General features: G+C 36.8%; 1 protein-coding gene across 1 annotated transcript in view; it reads left to right on the top strand.

The window, feature by feature from the left end:
• ME2 (malic enzyme 2) overlaps positions 1–27,163 on the top strand; it is a 54,764-nt gene that overhangs the window by 15,878 nt on the left and 11,723 nt on the right. Inside the window, exons 3-12 of the mRNA XM_079941931.1 lie at positions 5,776–5,909; positions 8,467–8,616; positions 11,219–11,294; positions 12,712–12,873; positions 13,186–13,289; positions 15,796–15,905; positions 16,001–16,098; positions 16,394–16,507; positions 19,069–19,183; positions 21,835–21,977. Of these exons, the coding sequence (XP_079798057.1) occupies positions 5,776–5,909; positions 8,467–8,616; positions 11,219–11,294; positions 12,712–12,873; positions 13,186–13,289; positions 15,796–15,905; positions 16,001–16,098; positions 16,394–16,507; positions 19,069–19,183; positions 21,835–21,977 (1,206 nt within the window). The remainder of the gene's footprint in view (positions 1–5,775; positions 5,910–8,466; positions 8,617–11,218; positions 11,295–12,711; positions 12,874–13,185; positions 13,290–15,795; positions 15,906–16,000; positions 16,099–16,393; positions 16,508–19,068; positions 19,184–21,834; positions 21,978–27,163) is intronic.

Here is a 27,163-nt window from a genome sequence, read left to right as displayed (position 1 = left end):
GCACAAAGGATTTAGTGATTTGAGTCTTCTCCCCCTTTTTTCATTATAAAAGTTCATCAATTTTGTAGGTCTTTACAAAGAACCAACTTTTGGTTTAATCTTTTAATTTTTCCGATTGTTTTTTTCTATTTTATTTATTTATTTTCACTGTAATCTTTATTATTTCCTTCCTTCTTGCTTCAGGTTTAGTTTGTTCCTTTTTCCCCCTAGTTTCTTAAGATGGAAGGTTAGGCAATTGATTTGAAATCGTTCTGCCTTTTAAAGTTACATTTACAGCTACAAATTTCCCTTAGCATTATTTTCACTGTATCCTATAAGTTTTGGTATGTGTGTTTTAATTCATCTGGAAGTATCTTCTAATTTCCCTGTGCTTTCTTCTCTGACCAATTGGTTTTTAGGAGTGTGTTGTTTAAGATCAAAGTATTTGTGAATTCCCCAAATGTCCATTATTAATTTCTTTTATTTTTAATTTTTTAAATTTATTTAATTAATTAATTTATTTATGGCTGCATTGGGTCTTCGTCGCCATGCGCGGGCTTTCTCTAGTTGCGGTGAGTGAGGGCTACTCTTCATCATGGTGTGTGGGCTTCTCAATGCGGTGGCTTCTCTTGTTGTGGAGCATGGGCTCTAGGTGCACGGGCTTCAGTAGTTGTGGCACGCGGGCTCAGTAGTTGTGGCTTGCAGGCTCTAGAGCGCAGGCTCAGTAGTTGTGGCTCACAGGCTTAGTTGCTCCGTGGCATGTGGGATCTTCCTGGACTAGGGCTCGAACCAGTGTCCCCTGTGTTGGCAGGCGGATTCTTAACCACTGTGCCACCAGGGAAGTCCCCCATTATTAATTTCTAATCTCATTGCATTGTGGTTGAAGATCATACTTTGGGTGACTTAAATCCTTTCAGATTTATTGAGGCTTGTTTTATGGCCTGATGAATGGTCTGTCCTGGGGAATATTCCTTGTGCACTTGAAAAGAATGTGTATCCTGCTTCTTTTGAGGGGAGTGTCTGCTAGGTCTAGTTGCTTTATGGTGTTGTTCAAGTCTTCTTTTTCCGTGTGGATTTTCTGTCTATTTGTTTTCTCCATTATTGAAAATGAGATATTGAAATTTTCAGCTTGTTGAATTGTCTTACTCCCTAATTCTGTCAGTTTTTGCTTCATGTATTTTGTTATCTAACAAAATATGTTTATAATTGTTGTATCTTCTTAATGGATTGATGCTTTCAGCAAAATGCCCTCCTCTAGTAACATGTTTGTTTCAAAGTCTATTTTGTCTGTTACTAACATAGCTACTCCAGCTCTCTTTTGGTTACTATTGACATGGTGTATCTTTTTCCATTCTTTTACTTTCCACCTATTTGTATCTTTGAAACTTGCCACCTATTTGTATCTTTGAATCAAAGTGTGTCTGTTGTAGTCAGCATATGATTGGATCATGTTTTTTTATCCATTCTTCCAATCCTTTTAATTATAGAGTTTAATCCATCTACATTAGTGTAATAACTAATAAGGTATGATTTATGTCTGCTATTTTGCTATTTGTTTTAAAATGTCTTATGTGCCTTTTGTTCCTCTTTACTCTATTGTTCCCTTCATTTGTATTAAATTTTCTATCATGCCATTTAAATTCCCTTGTCTTTTCTTTTCCTGCCTATTTCTGAGTTATTTTCTTAGTGGTTTGCCCTGGGGATTACAATTACCATCTTTAAAACAGTCTAGTTCAGTTTGATACCAATTTAATGTAAACAGTACACCGAAATTTTGCTCCTGTAGAGGTCCATCTCCTTCTTTTATGCTGCTTCATCATACAAATTACAGAGTACAAATTACATTTTATATGTTGCATGACCGTCAACACAGATTTATAATTACTGCTTTATGTAATTGTCTTTTAAATTGGGTAGGAGAAAAAAAGACCTACAAACAAAAAGTACATTTATACTGTCTTTTATATTATGTAGTCATTTTATCCGTGTTCTTTGTTTCTTTGTGTGGATTTGAATTATTGTCTAATGTCTTTAATTTAGGCCTGAAGGACTCCCTTTAGTATTTCTTGTGAGACGAGTCTGTTAGCAATGAATTCTCTGTTTTTGTTTACCTGGAATGTCTTAATTTCTCCATTTATTTATTTATTTATTTATTTATGGCTGTGTTGGGTCTTTGTTTCTGTGCGAGGGCTTTCTGTAGTTGCGGCGAGTGGGGGCCACTCTTCATCGCGGTGCGCGGGCCTCTCACTATCGCAGCCTCTCCTGTTGCGGAGCACAGGCTCCAGATGTGCAGGCTCAGTAATTGTGGCTCACGGGGCTAGTTGCTCCACGGCATGTGGGATCTTCCCAGACCAGGGCTCAAACCCGTGTCCCCTGCATTGGCAGGCAGATTCCCAACCACTGTGCCACCAGGGAAGCCCAATTTCTCCATTTTTGAAGGATGGATTTGTAGGATTTAGAAATTCGTGGTTGACAGGTTATTTTTCTTTCAGCACTCTCTATGGCCTCCGTGGTTTCTGATAAGAAATCGGCTGTTACTCTTTTTGAGGATCCCCTGCAGGTGATGAGTCACTTCTCTTTGCTTTCAGATTTCTGCTGTCTCTGGCTTTTGACAGTTTGAATATGATGTGTGTAGGGGTAGAGTTCTTTAAGTTTTTCTTGATTGGAGCTATTGAGCTTCTTGGATGTGTGGATTAATGCTTCTCATCAAATTTGGGAGGTTTTTAGCCATTATTTTTTCAAATATTCTTTAGCCTTTTCTCTCCTCGCCTCTGGGCCTCCTGTTATGTACGTGTTGGTACTCTTGCTGGTCTCTCAGGTCTGTTCATATTTATTCCTTATTTTTCTTTTTGTTTGTTTGTTGTTGTTTTTAATTTTTCCTTTCTATTTCTCAGACTGGATTATCTCAGCTGACCAATCTTTAAATCTGATGGTTTTTTCCTTCCACCACTCAAGTCTGCTTGTTGACCCCCTTTAGTGAATTTTTTATTTCAGTTGTTGTAGTTTCAATTCCAGAATTTCTATTTAGTTCCTTTTTTATCTTCTCTGTTTATCAGTATTCTCTATTTAGTAGGATGTCATTCTCACACTTCTTTTTAGTTCATTAGACAATGTTTTTTTTTAGTTTTTTTGATATATTTAAAATAACTAACTTTTTTCTTTTTTTAAATTGAAGTATAGTTGATTTACAATGTTTCAGGTATACGGCAAAGTATATTCTTTTTCAGATTCTTTCCCGTTATAGATTATTACAAGATATTGAATATAGTTCCCTGTGCTGTACAGTAGGTCCTTATTGTTTATCTGTTTTTTATATAGTAGTGTGTTAATCCCAAATTCCCAATTTATCCGTCCCCTAGAATAACTAAAGTCTTTGTCTAGTAAGTACAATGTTTGGGCTTCCCCAGGCAATTTCAATTAACTGCCCTTATTTCCTGTATATGAGTCAGACTTTATGTGTTTTGTTGCTGTTGTTGTTTGTTTGTTTATTTTTTGCTTGCCTTATGATTTTTGGTTGAAAACTGGGCTTTTAAAATAATGTGGCTGCCCTGGAAACCAGATATTCATTCCTCCCAGTCGTTTCTGAACTAATTCCTTCTTCTTGTTATGTATGCCTACTGAAGTCTCTGCTTTGTTAACTTAGTGATCAGCCAGTGATTAAACAGAAACTGAAATACCTACAGCCATTAAATCTCCCATTCTTTGCCAGGGGGCTTTGTGTACCTGCTGGGGTGTGCCTTCAGGGCTCAGCCAGGCAGTTTACAGCTACGCATCAGCCTTCACTTCCTGTTTGCACAGAGCCTCAAGGTTAGCCAGAGGTGGGAGCTTAGGGCTTTCTCAGGTCTTTCCTGGACATGCGTACAGCTGTGCATATGACCTTCTAGGTTCTCAGGAATATGTCTCAGCATTTCAGAGTTCCCCATGGACATCTCATTTCTCAGCTTTTCCTTTTCAGCTTTTTGGTTATTAGCCTGTTGTTTGCCCCAACTGTTACCTACTGCCTTGGGGAGCTGCTATGTTAAATAATTGCCTCTGATTGTTTTCAACAGACCCTTCTGGCGGGAAAGGCTGTTCACACTGCCTGAGCTCCAAGTCAGGTCAAATAAAGACAGCCTTGCAGATAGGGTCTTCCAGGTCAGATAATAACAGTTTCCTGGATATGGGGCTTTAGAGGAATCTCCAAACCCTCCTGCCTTCTCCAGTGACTGCCCGGCTCCGATTTTCAAAGCGACTGTTTCACAGTGATTGCGTTTTCAAGGTTACTGTGGAGCTGGGGAGGGGAGCTAGGAACAAGGCAAGTTAAAATGCCATGAAGCTTGCTGTTCTCACTGAAATTCAGCAGTTTTTCTTGAATAAATGCTCTCCAACTGCTGAAAGCTTTGGTTAATTTCCAGAATTCTGATCATTTGGCCAGGGTTCTTGTTGCTTTTATGGAGGAAAAGATTTTTAGAAGTCCTTTCTCTGGCATTTTTACTGACATCATTGATTAAAAAAAAAAAAATTTAACCCATAGCTGAATACCAGAAACTGAAAAAGAATTTATTACATAGGTTAATTTTTCTTAAGTAGCATTCTTCCTTCCCCCTCCCTCTGTTCAGCCTCACTCCTTTCCAGTCACGGTAGCCTCTTAGTTTGGTTTGTGTTCTTTCAAACCGTATTCTGTTGATTTCATTTTTAACGTATGCATATATCTGTATATAATATGTACTTTACGGGGGTTTTCTAAACATAATAATTAACAGTGAATTTGTTTTGATTTTCAACTTGACTTTTTCTCCTAACTGTGTATCTGGGAGATCTTTCTACTGCACACTTAGAGATACATGTTTAAGTGTGTTTATGGAAATACCATAGGTTGCTAACTCTTCCATAATTGATGGACTTTTAGTTAGTTTGTAATAGGCAAGAGAACTGGAAACAGTGCTACAACTAATCTCTTCATATACACGTCTCTATATATGAATATATCTCTAGGATAACTAACTAGAAGTAGAATTGCTTTGTGTGCATTCAAGATATGGAAGCGACCTAAATGTCCATCAAAAGATAAATGGGTAAAGAAGATATATGTACACACAATGGAATATCATTCAGCCATAAAGAAGAATGAAATTCTGCCATTTGCACCAATATGGGTGGACCTGGGGTATTATGCTCAGTGAAATAAGTCAGACAAAGGCAAATACTGTGTGATGTCACTTATATGTGGAATCTAAAAAACAAAACAAGTGAATGGATATAACAAAACAGAAACAGACTCACAGATATAGAGAACAAACTAGTGGTTAGGAGGAGAGGAGAGGCAAGGGGAGAGGGGCAAGATAGGGGTAGAGGATTAAGAGGTACAAACTACTTTGTATAAAATAAATAAGCTACAAGGATATATTGTACGGCACAGGGAAATATAGTCATTATTTTATAATAATTTTAAATGGAGTTTAATCTATAAAAACATTGAATCACTATGTTGTACACCTGAAACTAATATTGTAAGTCAACTATACTTCAGTTAAAAAAAAATAAAGTATGTGCATTTTAAAAAAATCTAAGAGTACTTTGAAATTGGCTTTCAAAGCCTAAACCAGTTTATATTCCAGCAATGGTATGTGAGAGTAATTCTTTTACCATACCCTCCCCAGTACTAGATATGATCAATCTTATAAATTTATGAAAGTCCGGGCAAAAATGATATCTTGTTGATCTTTTTAAGTTTATGTTTAAATTGTGTTTGGTAGGAGGCACCATTGCTACCCCTGTAAGTAATAATTTTTAATCCTTTTGTTTTTTCCTTTTTAGGGGATGGCATTTACATTACAGGAACGACAAATGCTTGGTCTTCAAGGACTTCTACCTCCCAAAATAGAGACACAAGATATTCAAGCCTTACGATTCCACAGAAATGTGAAAAAGTTGAATGGCCCTTTGGAAAAGTAAGAGTTGATTAGATGTTTAGTTTTTTTATTGGTGTTCTGATCAGAAAAATTGGGAGTATTATGATTATTATCGCATGAGAAATATACAGTCTCAATGAAACTTTTGTTTTAGTCAGTTGGTTTATAATGATTGTTTCCTTCACTTATTTTCACTATTGTAAAATTTAGCAGAAATCAATATTTTATGGTTAAAATCACAGAGCATTTCAGGTTTGAATGGAATGTTAGAGGCTATCACCTAATTTGCACCCATTCTATTCAATAACTTTTACTGATCCCCTACTTTGTGTGTGCCATTGCTAGCCACTGAGGATATAAACTGGGTGATAGATAGGGTGGCCATGTAATATATCGTCCAATCCCAGACACTTTGGGGAGTAAAAAAGTAGTAACTGAAACTGTCCCGGGCAAATTAGAATGTATGGCTACCGCAGTAACTCACAGCCTAGCCTGCCTTCTAGGAGCTCATCAATAGATGGCTATACTATGACTGTCATTGTATAGCACAGTGAGAAAAAGGGACCTGTAGAGTACCTTCTGAAAATGTGAAGAGGGGTGCCAGCCGAGCTAGGGGAGTCACTTCCTGGAGGAAGTGATGCCTGAGCTGAATTTGAAACAATATGTTACAAGGAGCAGGCAAAATGAGAAAGAAGGGCAGGGTATTCTGGTAGAGGGATCAGTCTGACTGTAGAACTAAAAATATTTATTGGGTTTATAAAATATAGAGGATTATTGGATATTGGTGACTAGTGAGAGTGGTTTCTTTACATTATGGGGCATATATATATACATGAAAATATATATAGTCTCGAACTCATGTTACCATGGAGGGAAGACAAAGTCAAGAAGTGGCGTGAGAGTTAAAGAAGAGGGAGGAGAGTGTTAACGGGACCTGAAGACAGGAAAATCTGAAGTGTATATATGTGTGGTGGGGGGCAGGGAATGACAGAAAAGGACCCCAGAGAGTGTGCCAACTGAGCTGCATTTGGAGAGCATGAGTAGAGGACTGTGCCTGGTCAGAGGGTGTTCCAGGCAAAGGGTGTGTCGGCGTATGCTGCAACTCCAAGGTCAGAGTTGTGGTGCATTTGAGGAAGTGAAGTAATTCAGTATGAAGATGAGGCTGGAAAGTAGTCATTGAGGTCTAGTTAACTATTTTAGGAGCTTAAGCCTATTAAACTGGCATTTGGAAGCCATTCAGGGAGAATAGAAATGATCAGAGGTATGTTTTTAAGAGAAGAATAGGATTGGAGCAGGGGAACAAAATTGTGAGAATAGAGACTACAACACTGTAAAACATCTACACTCCAATTAAAAAAAAAACTAACTTTACTATATTTATTTTTAATTTTTTTCAACAATACCTCTGTGCTCTTTTAATCTTTGGTTACTTATTCTCTAGTTTTTAGCTTAATGGTTTGTTTACTAAACAAACATAGAAGCTTTAATCCTAAAATAAAAAAATAAAATAAAGGCTGTTGCTTTGATGCCTGTGGTGTTAATAAGGTTTGAAAAAAAAAGGTTCTTGAGGTAGCCCAGGTGAGAAGTGACGGTGGCTTGGGCTGGGTGGGGATGGAGGGAGGAAATAAATATTTGAAGGGTATTTCACAGGTAGTCTCTGTGGGACATACTGATTTATTAGGTTGGGGTGGGGGAGGGTGGGAGAGGAAGAAATCAAGAATGGACCCTGGATGGATTCCCATTTGATCAGATGATAACAAGAGGAGAAACAAATGTGGGGAAAAGACAATGAGTCTGTTTTAGACATATTTAATTCAGTGTGATTACTGGTTTTTCAGGCCAACATCTCCCTGTTTTCTAACCTTTATTCTTTAAAAGCTGTTATTTATATATTTATGTGAATTGACCATTGCCTCCTTTTGTGCTACCTGTGTGCCCTGTATAGAACTTAAAATGCCTATAAGCCTCCTGGATTATAAGCTCCATGAGGGAAATTCCCTGGTGGTCCAGTGGTTAGGAGTCCTTGCTTCTACTGCAGGGCAGCATGGGTTTGATCCCTGGTCAGGGAACTAAGATCCTGCATGCCATGTGCTGCAGACAGATGGATGGATGGATGGATGGATGGATGGGTAAATAAATAAACAAACAAACTCACTCCACGAGGACAGGGGCACTTCTTAATCCCTGGAGTTCAGAATAGTACCTGGCACGTAGTATTTTGTAAATATTTGAATGAATGCCACTTTATTTCCTTATTTACGTGTCAGTCACCTTGAAGATTAGGTCCTTGAAGGTGGGGCCTCATGGTAATTTTTGTGTTTCCAGTGCCTGATACAGAGCCTGACTCACAGTTAGAGCTCAATAAATGTTACCTGTTGGTTCTGTTATTACTCTTTTCATCATCACCATCTACCATTTAAGCACATTTTTATTTTTGTTGATTTTTAGTCCTGGGTATTATGTAATGATAATATAGGGTTTTGTTTTCCAGGGGGAGGGAGTCCTCAATTTTAGATGTTTAGATTTGACTTCAAAGGCCAAAGTCTTTAGCCTAATGCTGGCTGATGTAGATATTATTTGCTGTGCTTAATTTCAGATACATCTATATAATGGGAATACAAGAAAGAAATGAGAAGTTGTTTTACAGAATACTGCAAGATGATATCGAAAGTCTAATGCCAATTGTATATACACCAACAGTTGGTCTTGCCTGCTCCCAGTATGGACACATCTTTAGAAGACCTAGGTAAGGCTTATTTTTAAAAATATATTTGCAAATGACTATTGCGTAGAAAAAACATCACTTCATAGCCCCTATTACATTTCTATTTTATGTATTGCAGTCTTATCCAACCACATTTCCCACCTCACAAAAGCTTAATTTGGACCAAAAGGGATTAATAAAAATCTAACATGTCATATCTTTTATTTTGTGGAAATACCATCATTTATTCCTAACCTTCTTTAAGTATTTATGATTGTTAGAGGAAATGTGCATTTTTGTACCAAAAAAAAAAAAACCCACAGTATTCTTAATTTTGGTGGCATATTCTGCAGAATAATCATAAAAGTTTTTGACAATCCGGCCAATTAAGAGATAGATTCTCATTTTTTTATCAGCTTTATTTCTATTGTTTGTCCTTTTTTATGAATTTACACAAATTTTACTTTCAGATAGTTCAAGTACCTCCAAATATTTTAAGTGGAAAGGGTACTGGAATGAGCATTGGCTCAAGTCTTTGAATAAGTTACTTTATTCCTCCGAATCTGTTTATCATAAGGTAGGAATACCAGTATCTTTCAAAGAGCTGCTGAGAAGGTCAGATGAGGAAACTGATGTGACAGTTTTTTGTAAACTTATAAGCATTGTATAAATGCTATTTTTACTTAATTTGAGTTTTCTTCTCTGTTCCTCTAACGTGTAATCATTTTCCACAATCCTTATGTTTTTCCCATGTCCTGCTTACATATTGGTACAAATGTAGAAATGCAAACACTGTGTGATAGCATTTATCTTTAGTCTCCTCTCATGTAGTGTAGTGGCTTTCAAACTTTAATGTGCATATGAAACATCTGTGGGGCTTACTTAAAATGTTCATCCTTGCCAACTTTCCTCTCCTTCCTATTCCCAAGATTCTGATGAAAAAGAGAAAGGTCTGGAGGTCCGGATTGTAATGAACACCGTCGGTGATGGTGTTGCAGGTATTCCCCGGAAGACACTTTGAGAACACTGTCTGTTCTGTCCTATGTGCTGCCATCAATTAATATGTCTAAGCACTTCTGTGGTATAACCCAGCTGTTCAGCTCTTTTATAGTTTCATTTTCACTTATAATAGTACTTCCCAATCCAGATTAAAGGACAAAGGAAAACAAAAAGATACTGATGCCTGGGCCCCAACCACAGAGATTCTGATTCAGTTAGTCTAGAGTTGGGCCCAGGTGTTGCTGTTTCATAAAATCTCCTGGTGTGATTTTGATGTGCACCCAGAGTTGAGAACTCACATGAAACATAAAGAGCTTTTGGGTGAGGGCAGATACTGTGTATCACTTGTGCAGTGGCAGTGGTTTTTTGTTTGTTTTGTTTTTTACGTAGAAGATGGTCAGTAGGTCTTGGTTGTTTAAGTCCAAGCTAGTTAAATCAGAATCTCTGGGGGTAGAACCCTGGCATTTTAAAAAGCTCATCAGATGGGCTCCCCTGGTGGCGCAGTAGTTGAGAGTCCGCCTGTCCATGCAAGGGACGGGGGTTCGTGCCCTGGTCCGGGAAGATCCCACATGCCACAGAGCGGCTGGACCCGTGAGCCATGGCCGCTGAGCCTGCGCGTCTGGAGCCTGTGCTCTGCAACGGGAGAGGCCACAACAGTGAGAGGCCCGCGTACCGCAAAATAAATAAATAAATAAATAAAATAAAAAGCTCAGCAGATGATTCTACTATGAAGCTCTGGTTGAGAAACCGTTTAAACTGATTTAAGCTGGGATAGTAATGCCAAAGTTAAGATGTCGATGAGAAGAATGGATAAGCATCAAGTTCCTACTGTATAGCACAGGGCACTGTATTCAATAGCCTTTGATAAACCATAACGGAAAAGAATATGATAGAGAATGTATATATGTATGTATAACTGAATCACTGTGCTGTACAGTAGAAATTAGCACAACATTGTAAATCAACTATACTTCAATAAAATAAATTTTTTAAAAAGGATATCAGTGAGAAAGTTAAGAATCAGTTTGAAGGCACTGGGAGCCCATTGGCCCTCGTCTTTACTTGGCCTGTTTTCTAGAACCTATGTTTCTTTTTTCTGTCTCTCTTCCTGCCTTCCTCTCTTCCTTTATTGAAATCTGGATTATCTCAATTGGATAACAATATACAATGTTTAAAATAACTTTTTACTTTTTCCTAATGCTTCAAGGATGGATTTTTTATGTGAAATTACTATAGTTTTCTTCTCTCCCTTCCTGCTCCTTCAGATTTCAAATTTTCAGTTTCAGTGACTTTGGACAGTAGTTTACTTAGCTTTATCGTGCTTTCCTGCATTGGTGGGTTGTCTTTATATTGCTTTTTACTGGAGGTATATTGAGTTTATTTGAATAGAAGATGTGGATACATTTCTTCTTGGGTAAAAATGATCACATCATTTAATAATAACCTTTGTTGCAGCTACTATGTGAACAATGCAATTACAGTTTGAAGTGGTTGAAAATAAACCTGTGTGACTTAGGTAAATCTGCTTGGAAATGACAGTGTCTTGATGTTTTACTAAAATATCTAAATATTCCAATTATGAACAAAAACTTAGAAAAAACCAAAAACTGTTGTGAAATGCAAAAGTGTTTTTGTTCTGTTGCAGGGGATTATTTATTTCAATCTCAGACAGAGGTCATGTTAGATCAATTGTGGATAACTGGCCAGAAAATCATGTTAAGGTACTAATAGCACAACCTTCCTTTCACAATGTTTTTTCTTTCTATGTAAGTTACCTCTTACAAGGCAGAATTTTCAAAAACAGTTTTTTTTCATTGTTGCTCTGATTTATTTTGTACTTGCATACATGTAGATTTAGTGCTCTGAGGAAATCATGATGGTAATTATAAAATGGGTTACTGGTATAGAGTTTGCCCTGGGAAAGCAACTGGGCCTAGTAAGGTGAGCCTGTTCACTTTAGTACCACTGGTATCTCTTGCCTTCTCTATATTCCTTTACTTTTTCAGTTAATATTATTCTAGGTAAAGAAAATACATTAAAATGCCATAAAAACTTTTATTCTGGTGGGCAATGGGGAGGATTCATTATGTCTTTTTTCTTCTAATTCTAAGATAGATTTAGATCCTTAAGCAAATATACCACTCTTAGCATTTCAAATTTAGCAAATATAAACAGCTGTCAATCTGGCTGTCTTTCATAAAACAAAAACGAATGACTTCTTTAAGATCTTTTGGTAGGCTTTAGTGTTTATTACAGGCAGTAATCTCAGTTGCCTTTATTGCGTGTTTTCCTCACCAAAATAATCTTTGATGAATTATCATTTGTTCTAATAACCTAAAAAAAATTTGGTCAGATAATTAAATTCATAGTATCCTCTTAAAACCTTGTAGGTGTATTTTTTATTCTAGATTTTTTTCTCCATTGCTAAGGTTTTTCTTGTTTGGCTTCAGTTATTATTTGGAGTAACATGTTATTTCTAAACTCTTTTTTTCTCTTAGGGTTAATCTTTATCAGAAGTTCCCCTCTCCCCGTTTTAGTCATTGTGAACATATTCAAGTTGATCCTCTAGTCAGAAGCATTCTACTCCTAAACCAAAGACACAGGGAAATCAAATCTAGTTAATTCTCCTCTTTACATCTATATTCTAGAAACCCTAGAATTTTAAGTATTCTTGGTTGGTTAACTTTGAAAGTTAGTTAAGAAACAATTTTATTTTTAAAAGTGAGAGTGAAACTATGTGAAGAGAATCTTTTTTTGAGGTTTTCTGTTTTGTTTTTAACAGTAGCTTTTCTGAGATAAAATTCACATACAATGCAATTCACTGGCTTAAAATGTAAATTCAGTAATTTGTAGTATATTCACGGAGTTGTGCAGCCATCGTCATTGAGAACATTTTCATCACAGCTCCCTCATCCCCACCTTGCCAGAAAAGCCCTGTACCCGTTAGTGTCACTCCCCACTCAGCCCTAGACAACCACTAATGCACTTCTCTCTCTGTAGCTTTACATGTTCATGTGAATGGAATAATCTAATACGTGCTATTTTGTGATGAAGAGAATCTTTTTGTGAATGTGTTTCTTAAGTGCTCCATTTTGGACAACTTATAATTTATTTTACTTTATCTTATTTGTAATTAAGGCTGTTGTGGTGACTGATGGAGAGAGAATTCTGGGTCTTGGAGATCTGGGTGTCTATGGAATGGGAATCCCAGTAGGAAAACTTTGTTTGTATACAGCTTGTGCTGGAATACGGCCTGATAGATGCCTGCCTGTGTGTATTGATGTAGGAACTGATAATCCAGTGAGTAAAATCATTTTCCCCCTTTGACCCTTCTCCCATATTAAAAAAAAAAAAAAAACTGCTTTATTACATTCCTCTTTTGAAGAAATATAAGAAGAGAAAATTCTGTGATTAGATATTAGCCTTTGTCTTAAACGCCTTTTAATATTTATGCAAATAATAGTAAATTGATACTATTAAGTTTTTTGAAGAAGGGCAATAAAGTTTTAAAAATTATTAACTTCTTTATTTTACAATTTTCGTTTTATAGAATGTGTTTAAACTGTTTGTATAACAGAATGCTTTTATTTTTACGTTTGTTCTCTTTTATAGGCACTCTTAAAAGATCCATTTTACATGGGTTTATATCAGAAAAGAGATCGATCACAACGTTACGATGATCTGATTGATGAGTTTATGAAGGCCATTACTGACAGGTATTTTTTAAAAGTTTGAGTATATGAAAGCATCTCTTAAAAAAAAAAAAGGAACCACAGTTTTGTTTTCCTTTATCTTTTGTGAAGATAGGTAGAAGGAGATTAAATTTTGGAGAACTTAGGTTCTTTCCTGCCTGATTCGATGTGCTGATGTGTGGTGATACCCTCTGCCTTGCCTTCCTGAGTTATCTGACATCTTGAGCACACTGAAATCTTGAAGTCTGCACTCACTGCTCCTAAAATCCCCTCACTGTGCGGTTCTTTCAGCCCTTGGCATCCAGGCTGACTCCACCATTCCAGTGAAACCCTTGTGCAGCTTTCGTGTTTTAAATTCTGACCATTTGGTCTTCTTCTCTCTCCTCTTTGCAGCATCTGACCAGGTTTTCCACTCCTACATCCTTGAAATTGTTTTCTCTTGACCACTAAAAGATTTTCCTAACTTGGTCTTTCTCCCACCTTTTTTCTTTCCTTTGTCATCTCCACTGGTTTTTCTTCCTCTCTTATTAAATGTGGGTGAATACATAGTTCTCTTCTCTTCTCATAGTCTTGTAAGCTATGACCTTTATGCACGTGACTCCTAAGTCCATGAATACCCATCTCTGTAGTCCCACATCCCTCTGAGGCTTGCGTTCCCAACAGTTGGAATCCTCCATCCAGACATTTTGTTGCTCCTTCATATTCATGTCCAGAACAACTCCTTCCCTTTCTAAATTGCCTATCTTCTGTAAATCCAGCCTCTAATAATGGCATTAACATGGTTGACAGGGTTGTTGCCAGACCTTTGATCTTGGTCTAATCTTTGACTCTTTCTCCTCCTCCATCAACCCCGTATAGTGTCACTCAATCCTCACATCCAGTTGGTACTATCCCTTAAATGCCTCAGAAATATATCTCCTCTTTTCCATTGCCACAGCCTTTCTGCAGATCTTCATCTCTCTTTTGGATTCTTTAAAACCTTCCTCCAACTTCTCTCCATTTCCTCTCCACCTTACCACCAGATTAGTCTTTTAAAAACATGCACTTTGTTATATCATTCTTTTGTTTGAAATCTATCAGTGGTTTCACGTTGCCATAGGGTAAAGTCCAAACTCTTTATGATCTAGCCCTGCCCTTCCCTGTAGATTATTGGTACATGGAAGATAGTAAAAAATTAACTCCTGGGCTTCCCTGGTGGTGCAGTGGTTGAGAGTCCGCCTGCCGATGCAGGGGACACGGGTTCGTGCCCCGGTCCGGGAAGATCCCACATGCCACCAAGCGGCTGGGCCCGTGAGCCATGGCGGCTGAGCCTGCGCGTCCGGAGCCTGTGCTCCACAACGGGAGAGGCCACAACAGTGAGAGGCCCGCGTACCGCAAAAAAAAAAAAAAATTAACTCCTTTTCAGAATCAAAGTTGACACATCTAAAACTAAACTTTTTATCTTCCCCAAAATTGCCATCTCCTCCCCTTCCCCTCATTTCCTTACCTTGGACAATCAGATAGTATCTCTTAGTCATCCAGGCTGCCTTGGCATTTTAACAGCATCTCTCTCACTTCCCAGGTGGTCCTCATCGTCAACTTCTTTTTGTTCATTCTGATGTCTCATAATTGTCCCTTTCACTTCCTGTGGCTTCTGCTTCAGATCTTCTTGTCGTCCTGTCATAATAGCTGCCTAGCTATTTGTCCTTCTTTCTCATCTCTCCCCAGGTTGATATATGCTGTGTATCGCTGGCAGGTTTATCCTTCCTAAAGGGAGTCTCAGATGAATTCTTCCCTTCTCTAGCCTTCAGTGATTCTAGATCAGATACGGAATAAAGTCCCCATTCCCTAATTTTGCATTCATCGTTCTCCGTTATCTGGCTCCAACCTACCTTAACCAACTTCTCCCTTATACTTTCATATAGACCCTGAAATGTATAGCCAGACTGTTGAAAATTCAGGGTCAGCAAAATACACCTTGTTTTCTTTCTACCGCTTTACTTTTTGTTCTTTCAGGACCCAAATAAAGTCCCACCTCCTTTTCAAGCCTTCCCTTACTCCACCCCACCAAGATGATTGATATCTTTTTCTGAATGCCAGTCAACTCATACAGCAATTATTCTTTAACCTCTTATTTAATATATACTTTCCTGTGTTGCTGTTTAACTGTGAATGTAATGAAAATTCACATATCAAATATATACTTTTTGAGACTCAGAGACAAAATCTCTTGCTTTTTAGGAAGTTACTTGTGCTTACATGTGCTGGACACCCTCCTAGGCACTTGGTAATAGTTTATGCAGATTAATATCCCATAGGTCCATCATAGTGCTACATTCATTTTAAGAACCCCATACATTTTTCAGAATGAGTAATAGATTTTTCTACATTTTGAGTTCTAGTCTTTCACAGACTCTGAAAATTGCCAAATGGCCTTAAACGAACTAACTTTGTACATTATTTTAAAATGTGATCATAAGGACTATTAGACAGGAAAGCTGTTTAAAAGTGGTATTTTCAACACAACTGTTATGGGCTTTGCTGTTTTTAGATATGGACAGAACACACTTATTCAGTTTGAAGACTTTGGAAATCATAATGCATTCAGGTTCTTGAGAAAATACCGAGAAAAATACTGTACCTTCAATGATGATATTCAAGGTAAAGCAAAAGAAAACCTTAGGTTTTTGATTCCTACTTAAAATTTTTTTTAATGTGCCTACTTTTTACTTTACAATGTTTTACTTGTCTTACAGGGACGGCTGCAGTTGCTCTAGCCGGTCTGCTTGCAGCCCAAAAAGTCATTGGTAAACCGATCTCAGAACACAGAATCTTATTTCTTGGAGCAGGAGAGGTAAAGTTCCTATAAGCTTTTAGGATTGAAAACCAACACTCTCCTTTAGAATTGGAAAATGGGGTATAATGAACTTATAATTTTGTTGAGATAGAGGGTGTGAATTCAAGATCAGTGTTGTGAATAGGTAATTTAAAATGTTTGGAAAGAATATCACAAAGAATCAAGCTTTGTGTGCTTTGTAAGGGAAGAATAGGCCCAGTATTCCTCATAACATAATTCTCATAAATAAAGTAATTTAGTATTGCGTCATACTCTAGTCCTTGTTTTTTAAAATTTATGTTTTGTTGCACAGGCTGCTCTTGGAATTGCAAATCTTATAGTTATGGCTATGGTGGAAAATGGCCTCTCAGAAGAAGAGGCGCAAAAGAAAATTTGGATGGTTGACAAATTTGGTTTATTATTTAAGGTAAGGTACTTAAAATTTGGAGAAGCAAAAGAAGTTTTTATAGTGTTATGTTTAGTTATTTTTCATATTCAAATCATAATCTCTGTGTTGGCACCAGACTTATTCTTTCTTGCTTTATTCTCTGACTCTTGACCTGTCTAAAACCTAGTGGTTTTTCATAGGAATTCAGAAGTTTCTAATTAAATCATTAGCAGGACATCTGATATTTGAGCAGAAATTCTTTAACCCTTTGGAGATCATAATCTCTTGTAGCAATCTCATGGAAATCTAAGGACCTTTTCCCCAGAAAAAGGCACATATTCCTAAGGTCAAATGATGGATAATAAAGAGTTTTATCCCAGATCAACTTGGTATCCTTTGGACCTACCTGCCTTCCTATCATTGATTGCCATTTTTAGTAGCTTAAGAAATGCCTTATATCTTATACTGTGTAACACATTGAAATGTAGGTAAACTGTCTCATAGTTGAACTTATCCAGTACACAATGCTGTTGTATTTTTGCCATATATATTGATATAGAGGTTACTTGTCATCTACACCTTTGGGCAAGCTTATGCTAGTGTACTTTGCTCCAGTTCTGAAATCTTTTCTTAATTAGTACCAGTATTCTATTAGTACAAAAAATAAAATGAAAAATTAAAGTATGTGAATGAAAAATCTTGAATGCTTAAATTATAACTAATTTTTTTAAGTGTTTAAAAATGTACCAGACATTGTGATAAGACTTTACAGGTGTTACCTCATTTAAAGTTTTTTTAAAAAGTCTCATTTGATCTTATCAAAAATTCAGTGAAATTTTACAAATGAGGGAAAGAAGTTTAAAAAGGTCAGCTCACTTTTCCAAGATCATCACGTTATAAGTGATGGAGGTAGGATTCACACCCAGGTAGCCTGACTGTGAATCCTATGCTCTTAATCATTCAACTGTGCTGCCTCCCAAAGCTGTAACTGCCATATTTGCTTGTATGTAAGATACAAGGATTACAAGACATTGTACTTGGAAGGCTACATCTGTTTTTACATATATATATGTATATGTTTTTACATATATATATATAGATATATATGTATCTGTTTTTACTAGTACACAATTATGTTGGTGTTTCTTTTTGGGATGTTGGTTTTTATAAATGTTTTGTGATTCTTTATCATATTTGTAATGAGTCGAGTTTAGAATGAATACAAGTGAGAAGAAACCCTGTGCATCTGCACGTTCAGGGTATATTTTTCTTTTAAGATGAGTTTTAGGCTTCGTATCTCTCCTGAGGACCCAAAACACTGCCCTCCTTTCTGAGATTTTGAGAGTTTCCTGTTGAAGCCCTCATGGAAGAGCTGTGGTCTTCCTGGGAGCAGGCATGTGAAACCACTGTTCTGAGAACTTGGATCTGTTGAGGCTGTATTTCACTCATTTAATTACTTCCCAACCAAGTGATGATGGTGTGCTACCTTTCCCAGCCCCTGCTGGTCCTTACCTGGGGTTATTCTGAAGTTCTGATAGAAAAAGTCACCGTTGCATGGGAGGTCTCCTCTTTTAACAAAATAAGGATTTCTCAGCCTAGTTGGTTTTTGCCTTCCACATGTTTTTGTCTGCTTTATATTGTTGAGAAATTCTTCATTGTTCCAGTGTGTCAGTGGTATATCTCCTGCCCTTGTGACACTACTAAGGAGTTAATTTTTACAGTTTTTGACCTGGGATTTGGTGAGGAAAGTATGTTCCTTCATTCAGCTATCTTGAACCAAAATTCCCCTTTCCTCTTGTTTCTGAACTTTTGGTAGTGTAAGTCCATGATGTCTATCTGAAATTCTGAAATCCTAAAAACTCTGAAATCCCTGAGTTTTTCTTCATATTCATTTGGTTATAAATCTGACAGACCTGAACTCACCTACTAACTTTGGTAGCAAGACCAAAGAGGGTATTTCTAATCTTCACCTTTTGTACTTGGTGTGACTATTCATAAGTTCTGTTCAGTTGTGGAGAGCCCATTGCGAGGGTATTTGTGATATATTATCATAAGACAGTTCTAAAATATGAAATTCTGAATTTTAAAACACAGCTAGCCCAGATAAGGGATTGTGGGCCTTTGTGCCCTATTGGATTTAGGAGGACTTCACAGAGTAAATGAGTTTCTGAGAGGGATTAGTAAGTTTCTGGTTATAATGGAATTTGATTTGTATTTTATATTTGGGTTTATGAGCAATATGAAGATAGAATTGGAAGATATGGGTTAAAAAGAAAGGTACATTGGGCTTCCCTGGTGGCGCAGTGGTTGAGAGTCCGCCTGCCGATGCAGGGGACACAGGTTCGTGTCCCACATGCCGCGGAACGGCTGGGCCCGTGAGCCATGGCCGCTGAGCCTGCGCGTCCGGAGCCCGTGCTCCGCAACAGGAGAGGCCACAACAGTGAGAGGCCCGCGTACCGCAAATAAAAAAAAAAAAAAAAGGTACATGAAAATGAAAAGATATTCTTATTGTAGAAACAATATGTGACTTATAATGATGTCTTTTCAATTAATCCTTAATAAGCAATTACTAAAAAACTGTATTTTATCTAAAAATTCAGGGGCGGAAAGCTACAATAGACAGTCATCAGGAACCATTTGCTCACTTAGCCCCAGAGAGCGTACCTGATACTTTTGAAGATGCAGTAAATATACTTAAGCCTTCAGCTATAATTGGTAAGTAAAGTTGTTGTCAAGTCATTCTGTTACTTACCTGTGTAATGCCAGTCATAACTTCCATGCAGGATTACTCAAAATGAAATGACAGATTTTACCTAGCTTTCTGCATATATAATGTTTTCTATGATAGCTTTTTTTAAATTGGAGTATATCTGATGTGCAATATCATATAAGTGACAGGTGTAAATGTAGTGATTCACAATTTTTAAAGGTTATACTCTATTTATGGTTATTATAAAATATTGGCTATGTTCCCTGTGTTGTAGGTGGTAGCTTTTAGGTACAGTGTGTAAAGTTGTGTTAATGGATGTTGCTTGTACTTTTAACTTCTAGAAGCTGTGTGATTGAGCATGCTTTGCTTTTAGAGTTGGTATGACTGGTGGGCTCAAAACCTGAAAAAGACCAAGGTTATTTGACAGACCAAGAAAATCCTATGCAGAGTTAAAGATTTTCACTGGCAACAAAGCTGTAAGCCTTTGGTATGTTTTAAGAGTCAGGCATTGCATAGCTGACATCAGACTATGCAACATGGCATTAAGTTCAGAGCAGAAAATGTAAAAGTCTTTAAAAGAGGGACTATTTCATTTCCTATATAGCTGTAAGATTTGAAGCTATAATTTTTCTTGTAATTTTGCCAATTTCTTGGAGGAGCTCTGTGAAATGTTAAATAGTAAACTTGCTGTTTTAAGTCTCAAACAGTCTTTATGGTTAGGAAAAGGATGTCTGTATTAGCTTCTTCACTGATTAGAACTCATAATTTTTTAGAGTGAGAAGTAATCTTAAAGATTGCAAGTGTGTCTCTCTCAAAACTCAGTATGGAAACCTAAGAATCTGTCCATTGACTCAGTCCCTGGAGGGTCAAGGAAACAAAAAGAAAAAAATGTTTAATTCTTTTAGAACTCATGGATTCCTAAGACTATGTCCACATACCTCCACATGGGGAAACACTGAGTAGAAGTTCCTTTTTTACATGAGAAAAACAAGCACAGAGATGTTAAGCAACTTGCCCAAGATTTGTGAATATTTCCTATAGCCAGTAGTGACCGAGCAAGCACTAAAACTTTGGTCTCCAGATCAGTATTTTTCTCTATTACATATCAGTTTATAAAATGGAATTTAAAATTTCTTTGACTGTTGAATGTAAGTCTTATTGGATGAACTGTGTAAGCACTCAGCCGAGGCGTTGCTTGGTCATCCCCAGATTCCCACCATGGGCTAAGTATTCTTCCTTCATGCCGTGCTTCTATGCACTGCGTGCTTAGCACCTGTTACAGGTTTTCTGGTTTTCTGTTTACTCTGTTGTTTTTTCTCTCAACTATAAGCTGCCTGCATTATGCTCATTTTTATATCCTAATGGCCTAATACAGTGTCTCAGACATTGTAGGGGCTTATTAAAAGGTCATTAAACTGAACTCTATCAAGAAAGTGGATTGTGGGGCTTCCCTGGTGGCGCAGTAGTTGAGAGTCCGCCTGCTGATGCAGGGGTCACAGGTTCATGCCCCGGTCCGGGAAGATCCCACATGCCGCGGAGCGGCTAGGCCCGTGAGCCATGGCCGCTGAGCCTGCGCGTCCGGAGCCTGTGCTCTGCAACGGGAGAGGCCACAACAGTGAGAGGCCCGTGTACCGCAAAAAAAAAAAAAAAAAAAGTAGATTGCTTTAGTCAAGAAGATCTTTTATCACTTCTGAACTCCTATTATTTTATAATGAATACCACAGAGTTTAACAAGTTAACATTTGAGGTGCAAGTTTTTAATTAAAACAATTTTTTTAATTGTGGTAAAATACACATAACATAAAATTTGCCATAACCATTTATAAGTGTACAGTGAGGTAGTGTTAAGTGCATTCACATTGTTGTGCAACCAATCTCCAGAACTCTTTTTACCTTGTAAAACTGAAGCTCTCTGTGCACCTGAAACTATCACAACATTGTTAATCAGCTATACTCCCATATAAAATAAAAAGTTAAAGGGAAAAAAAAAGCTGAAGCTCTATGCCTGTTAGACCAGTGGTCCCCAACCTTTTTAGTACTAGGAACCGGTTTCATGGAAGATAATTTTTCCACAGACCAAGGAGGGGGATGGTTTGGGGATGATTCAAGCATATTACATTTATTGTGTACTTTATTTCTATTATATTACATTGTAATATATAATGAAATAATTATACAGCACACCGTAATGCTGACAGGAGGCAAAGCTCAGGTGGTAATGCGAGCAGTGGGGAACGGCTGTAAATGCAGATGAAGCTTCGCTCCCTCACCCGCCGCTCACCTCCTGATGTGCGGCCTGGTTCCTAACAGGCCACAGACTGGTACCAGTCCGTGGCCCCGGGGTTGGGGACCCCTGTGTTAGACAACAACTACATGATGGAGGTAGTCTTATACTCTTTTTATTGCCCACAATTTACTATATCTGGGGTAGACAATAAATATTTAAGTGAAAATTTTTAACATTTTATTGTTTCTCTTTTCAGATTTAAGATTGGAATTATCTCAGCAATGCAAAATCTTATCTTTGTAATGGGATAAGCACAGGTCTTATCTTTACCTGTGCTTTTGTTGTGTTGTTATAGAAATGCTATTGATGAGAAGGCTATGTTTTACTTGTAATGAAGTTCCTTTTTTTTCCCCCCTTATTTTATTACAGGAGTTGCAGGAGCTGGCCGACTTTTCACTCCTGGTGTAATCAAAGCCATGGCTGATATCAATGAGAGGCCTGTAATATTTGCATTAAGTAATCCTACAGCACAAGCTGAGTGCACAGCTGAAGAAGCATATACACTTACAGAGGTATTAATAATAGTATGAATTGGTTATGTCTATTATTTTCCCTCTATTAGCCTATTAGTTATACATTCTTGAATAATTCTTTTTATGGTTGCTCTAGAGATTACAGCATGTATCCATAGATCGTCAAATTCTGATGTAAATTATTGCTTGTATCAATTCTGGAAAGCAGTTACTTTATATATCCATTTTAATACCCTCAGGCCTTTTGTGCTATTGTTGTGCATTTTAATTCTCTCTATATTTTAAATCCCCAAAGACATTTCTTTTTGTTTTAAACAAAAATTATTCATTTAGATTTACCTACATTTTAATATTTTCTATTGCCATTGTGTCCTTCATGCATACCTGTGCTTCTATCTAGGATTATTTCTTCTACCAGAAGAACTTACTTTAAGTGTGGGTCTGATGAATTCTCTTGATAATTTCTTTATTTTGCCTTCATTTTGAAGGATATTGTTTCACTCTGCATGTAAGTCAGAGTTGGTAGATACTTTATTTCAGAACTTTGAATGTATCGTTCTTTTGTTTTCTGACTTCTGTTTTCTTTTTGATAGACCATTTTGTCTTCGGTTTTAAGCAGTTTTTCTACTATGGACTTAGGTGTGGTTTTCTTTGTATTTATTCCACCTGAGGACTGTAGAGCTCCTGAATCTGTGGCTTAATGTCTTTTTGGACACATTCTGTCTCTTCTCTTGTAGGAATCCAGTTATGTGAATGTCAAGACTTTTTCACCATATCTAATATGTCTCTTACACTATTTTCTATGTATACCATCCCGTTTGTTCTCTGTGTTTCAATCCTGTGATTTTCTTTGGACTTATCTTCCAGTTTGCATATTCTCTTTTCAGCTGTGCTAAATCCATTGTTAGGTTCTTAATTTTATTGTATTTTTCACTTGTGGAATTTTATTTCATTCTTTCCATAATTCATTAATTTAGCATCACAGACTTAAAATCACATATTATAGAAATAATCAATTTATAAATACTACTATCTTGCCCTCACATGTCATGAAATAATTGTTTTTACCCTCTTCACATGTATCTTCACCATCATAGGGCCATTCTTTTGAGTCATGTGACAGCTCCCTGGAACAAATTTTTACTTTCATCTAAATTGTTTAAAATTTAGCTCTTTTGAATTCTTTGACACTGCCACTGGGTTATATCCCAGGTAAAAGTATCTGCTTGTATACTGTTAGGACAGTTCTTTTTCCCTTACTGTTCTATAGAGATATATTTGTAATCTCCACAACGTAATCACTTCCTGTATTGTTCTTGCAAGTGATCTTTAAGTGACTCTAGGAAGTGATTTTTTTTTTTTAAGTTGGTTACAATGTTGTGTTAGTTTCAGGTATATAGCAAAGTGATTCGGTTATATACTTTTTCATTTTTTTGTATTTGTTTCCATTATAGGTTATTACAAGATGTAGAATATAATTCCCTGTGCTATACAGTAAATCTTTGTTGTTTAGGAAGTGATTTTTAAAGCCTTGTTTACAGTGATATATAGGAGTAGTAATTGTTAGGTCATACCCTTGAGAAAAATTAATAAATTTTATAAATGTTTTTGTCTCTATTAAAAGTATTTTATTATGGAAAATTTCAAGCATATACAAAAGTAGAAAGAACAGTATAATTAACTCCCATGCACCAATACCCTGCTTCAAAAGTGATCAGCTTATTGCCAATCTTGTTTCTTCTACATCTTACTCACCTTAGAGTTTGAAGCCAGTCTCAGACATATCATTTTATTATAAATATTATAGTATATCTCTCAAAAGTTAAGGATTCTTTTAAAAATATAATCACAGTATTATCACACCTCACAATTTTAACAATATTTTTTAATTACTTATTTGATTCTTTTGTATAGCTTTCAGTTCTCTGCTAAAATTTTGTCTTGTCATTTAATTTCTTGAATATATGAATCATAATTAAGGTTAATGTCTGATAGTAACAAATATCTCACTCTCTGTGAGTCCATTTCTATTATCTGTCTTTCTTCTTGGTTATCCAGTTCTTGTCTTTTTGTAAACCTAGTTTTACTTCTGTCTTTCACTTCCTTATTGAGTGCTAGGTAGTGTGGATGAAGGATAGTAGCAATAATTTGAGGCTCGGAATGAAGTTACCTTCCTCCATAGCAGCTTTGCCGTTCCTTTTGGAGGCTGTTAGTCTGGGGCAGCTCCATGTAATTCAGCAGGATGTGGTCCATGGGAGGCCTCATCTGTTTCCACAGTTTACGGTTTCTCTTGGGTATGAATCAAAAACCTTGGGGTATTTTTTTTTTTTTTTTTTTTGTGGTACGCGGCCCTCTCACTGTTGTGGCCTCTCCCGTTGTGGAGCACAGGCTCCAGACGCGCAGGCTCAGCGGCCATGGCTCACGGGCCCAGCCGCTCCGCGGCATGTGAGATCTTCCCGGACTGGGGCACGAACCCGTGTCCCCTGCATCGGCAGGCAGACTCTCAACCACTGCACCATCAGGGAAGCCCAACCCTGGGGTATTTATCAGCACCCCTCACCCGTAGTGGTCTCTGAAGTATACTTTTTCTCTCTCTGTCATCATGAGACTCCTGACAACTTCAGTGCTCAGGCACTCAGCCACAGGTTTTCCTTTTGAAATCACTCACCTGAAGGAGGAAAGCTTCAAATGCTGGGCCCAAATACCTTGCTTTCCTCTTTTTTTGGATACTGACTGTCTCCACTCCAAGCTCTCCCTATCTTGGTAGCACTCCCACTTCCTTAAAACATATTTTTAATATATTTTATCCAGTTTTTCTCATTGTTACCAGAGGGAGAATTGGTGTGAAACAACCTAGAAGACTGTTGCCAAAGTAGAACTCTCAGAACTTTCTGAACTTAATATTCACGCTCTTGATATATTTAGCATTGTTTTTTTCTCATTGTTACAAATTTTATTTTGACACATATATTCTCTCAAAATTCCTTTTGTTTCTATATTGCCACTTTGTGTTAGTCAAAATAAATTTGCTTGACTAGTGGCTTCCAACAGTTATAATAATTACTGAAACTTCTAATAATTATTGAAATCTTTTCTTTTGAACTCATCCACAAAGTCAGCATACAGATATATTAAAAAAAAAATCAGTCTCTTTAGTATACTGTCTTACTTCTTTACCAAAGAGTTGTATTACTATTAGCTTGATTGCTCATCCTCTTCACCTGTCTTTACTACTTAAAACTAATGGTTATTGCCCCCCAAATTAAATCTTAGTCTCACACAAAGACTAGTTGATAAATATACTCCATGTATTATGGGTCTTGGCATTTCCAAAATATAAAAAATTTAAATGTTTTGGGCAGTAGTAGTATATCAGTAGAAGACTTCAAACATTTAAGAATTTTATTTTTTGAATAAATGTTATTGTAATAGATGTACACCGTTTGGATGAATAAAAATTCCTCAAGGAAACCAGTTTGACACACTGTATCAGTTCTGAGATGCAAATTTTCTCGCAATTTTTATAACTTTGAAATTGTGTTATCTCTTAAAAATGGCAAAAAAGCATTGTGTCATAGTTTAATTTTACATAATTTTTTTCTTAGGGTTACATAAAATAATGGCATAAATGTATGTTTTTGTAGTTACTGCTAAAATTTTAAGTGTCCTTTTGTTTTTGGTGGAGGGATGTCTCAGTGCTAGTCTAACACCCTCTGCTGCTTAGCGAGAAAAGTGCGTTTAAAAAAAAGTGTTTTTATATTTTAATGGCCAGTTGCTCAAAGAACAAAGAATAGGCTAACCTGGACTTCAGAATGAGAATACTGTTATCATTAAGGTCTTGCCACATTTAAGCTATAGGTTGATTATGAAAGAAGAAAAATTAAAAGAAAAAAAGATGGCCTGTTGTGACCACCTAGAGGGGTGGATTAGGGAGGGGGACACAAGAGGGGGAGGATATGGGGATATATGTATACATACATATAGATGATTCACTTTGTTATACAGCAGAAACTAATACAACATTGTGAAGCAATTATACTCCAATAAAGATGTTAAAAAAAAATGGCCTGGAGAAGATGAACTGCTGTTGAATCTTGCCATTCTAGAGAAGATGCCCAAGATCTTTCTAAATCTCCAAATTTACTGACATGAGGATATAACATTTTCCCCATAAAGAGCTATATTGTATAATCCACTTTATAAATCTATTAAAATTAATGGTGGCACAAAAATAATCTATATTATTATATACATTGTGGTAACTCGTATGGCATTAACCATGATCTTCAAAGAAACAAAATTTTTGTCACAAATAAAGCTAGGCTTAGAACAGGTAGAGAATGGTAGTAACTATCCGTAGAAAATTCTATAGCTTTCTGGAGTTGTAGGTCCAAGACACTCACCTGGGCCCACCACTGGCACAGTTGACTTGCTTCTACACATAAACCTGAGATCATTTTGAAATTGAAAGTATGTCTTGTAAAAGTAATAATTACTACACATGGTAGATCTTCAGGTTGTCCAAAGGGTCAAATTCTTGAGTGCTAAATCCACTAATACCAAGGGTCTACTATATTTCAAAGAATAATCACTCTTGCTATAATACACATCTGTAGATGTAGGGAAAAGATAAAGTATTATCTAAACACTTAAAATAACTCTGTCAAATGTTTAGGTGTCATGTCATTTTGTGCATCCTACTGTGTGGAGATAGTTCAGCTTTCTGTGAATCACCTTTTAACTTCATCTAAGTAGCTGTTTAAACATGACTTCCTTTAGTTATACCTCAAGTATTCCAAGATAAGTTATCCTGTTTGAAAACTATTGTTTTCTTGCCTTTTTTTTTTTTGGTCAGGTAGGGGTGCGACAGATGGAATTTGTGGGGGAAAATTATATATAAAGGATTTATAAATTAACCTTCAGGTACTTTTCAATTCCATGGGCACCAAATTCTCTTAGAAATACTGAAGGTGCTAGTAAAATGTATTATATGCTGTTATAGAGCACAGTACTAAAATTGGTGGATACAACAAATTTGGAGACTTCCTTTTCTTTAACAAGACAACATGCCATGTTTTTCTGGAGTGACTGTGGTTATACCATATGCCTGTTCTATAAACTTCCTATCTAGGGGGCATTGTAGCATAATAGAAAACCATGGGTTTTAGAATTATAAAAATCTGGATTCAAGATTAACTGCTATAGTTATGATGTGTGACTTTTTA

The sequence above is a fragment of the Stenella coeruleoalba genome (genome assembly GCF_951394435.1).
Source record: "Stenella coeruleoalba genome assembly, chromosome: 14".
In the NCBI taxonomy this organism is placed as follows: domain Eukaryota; kingdom Metazoa; phylum Chordata; class Mammalia; order Artiodactyla; family Delphinidae; genus Stenella; species Stenella coeruleoalba.
This window is presented reverse-complemented; position numbering and strand designations above follow the sequence as displayed.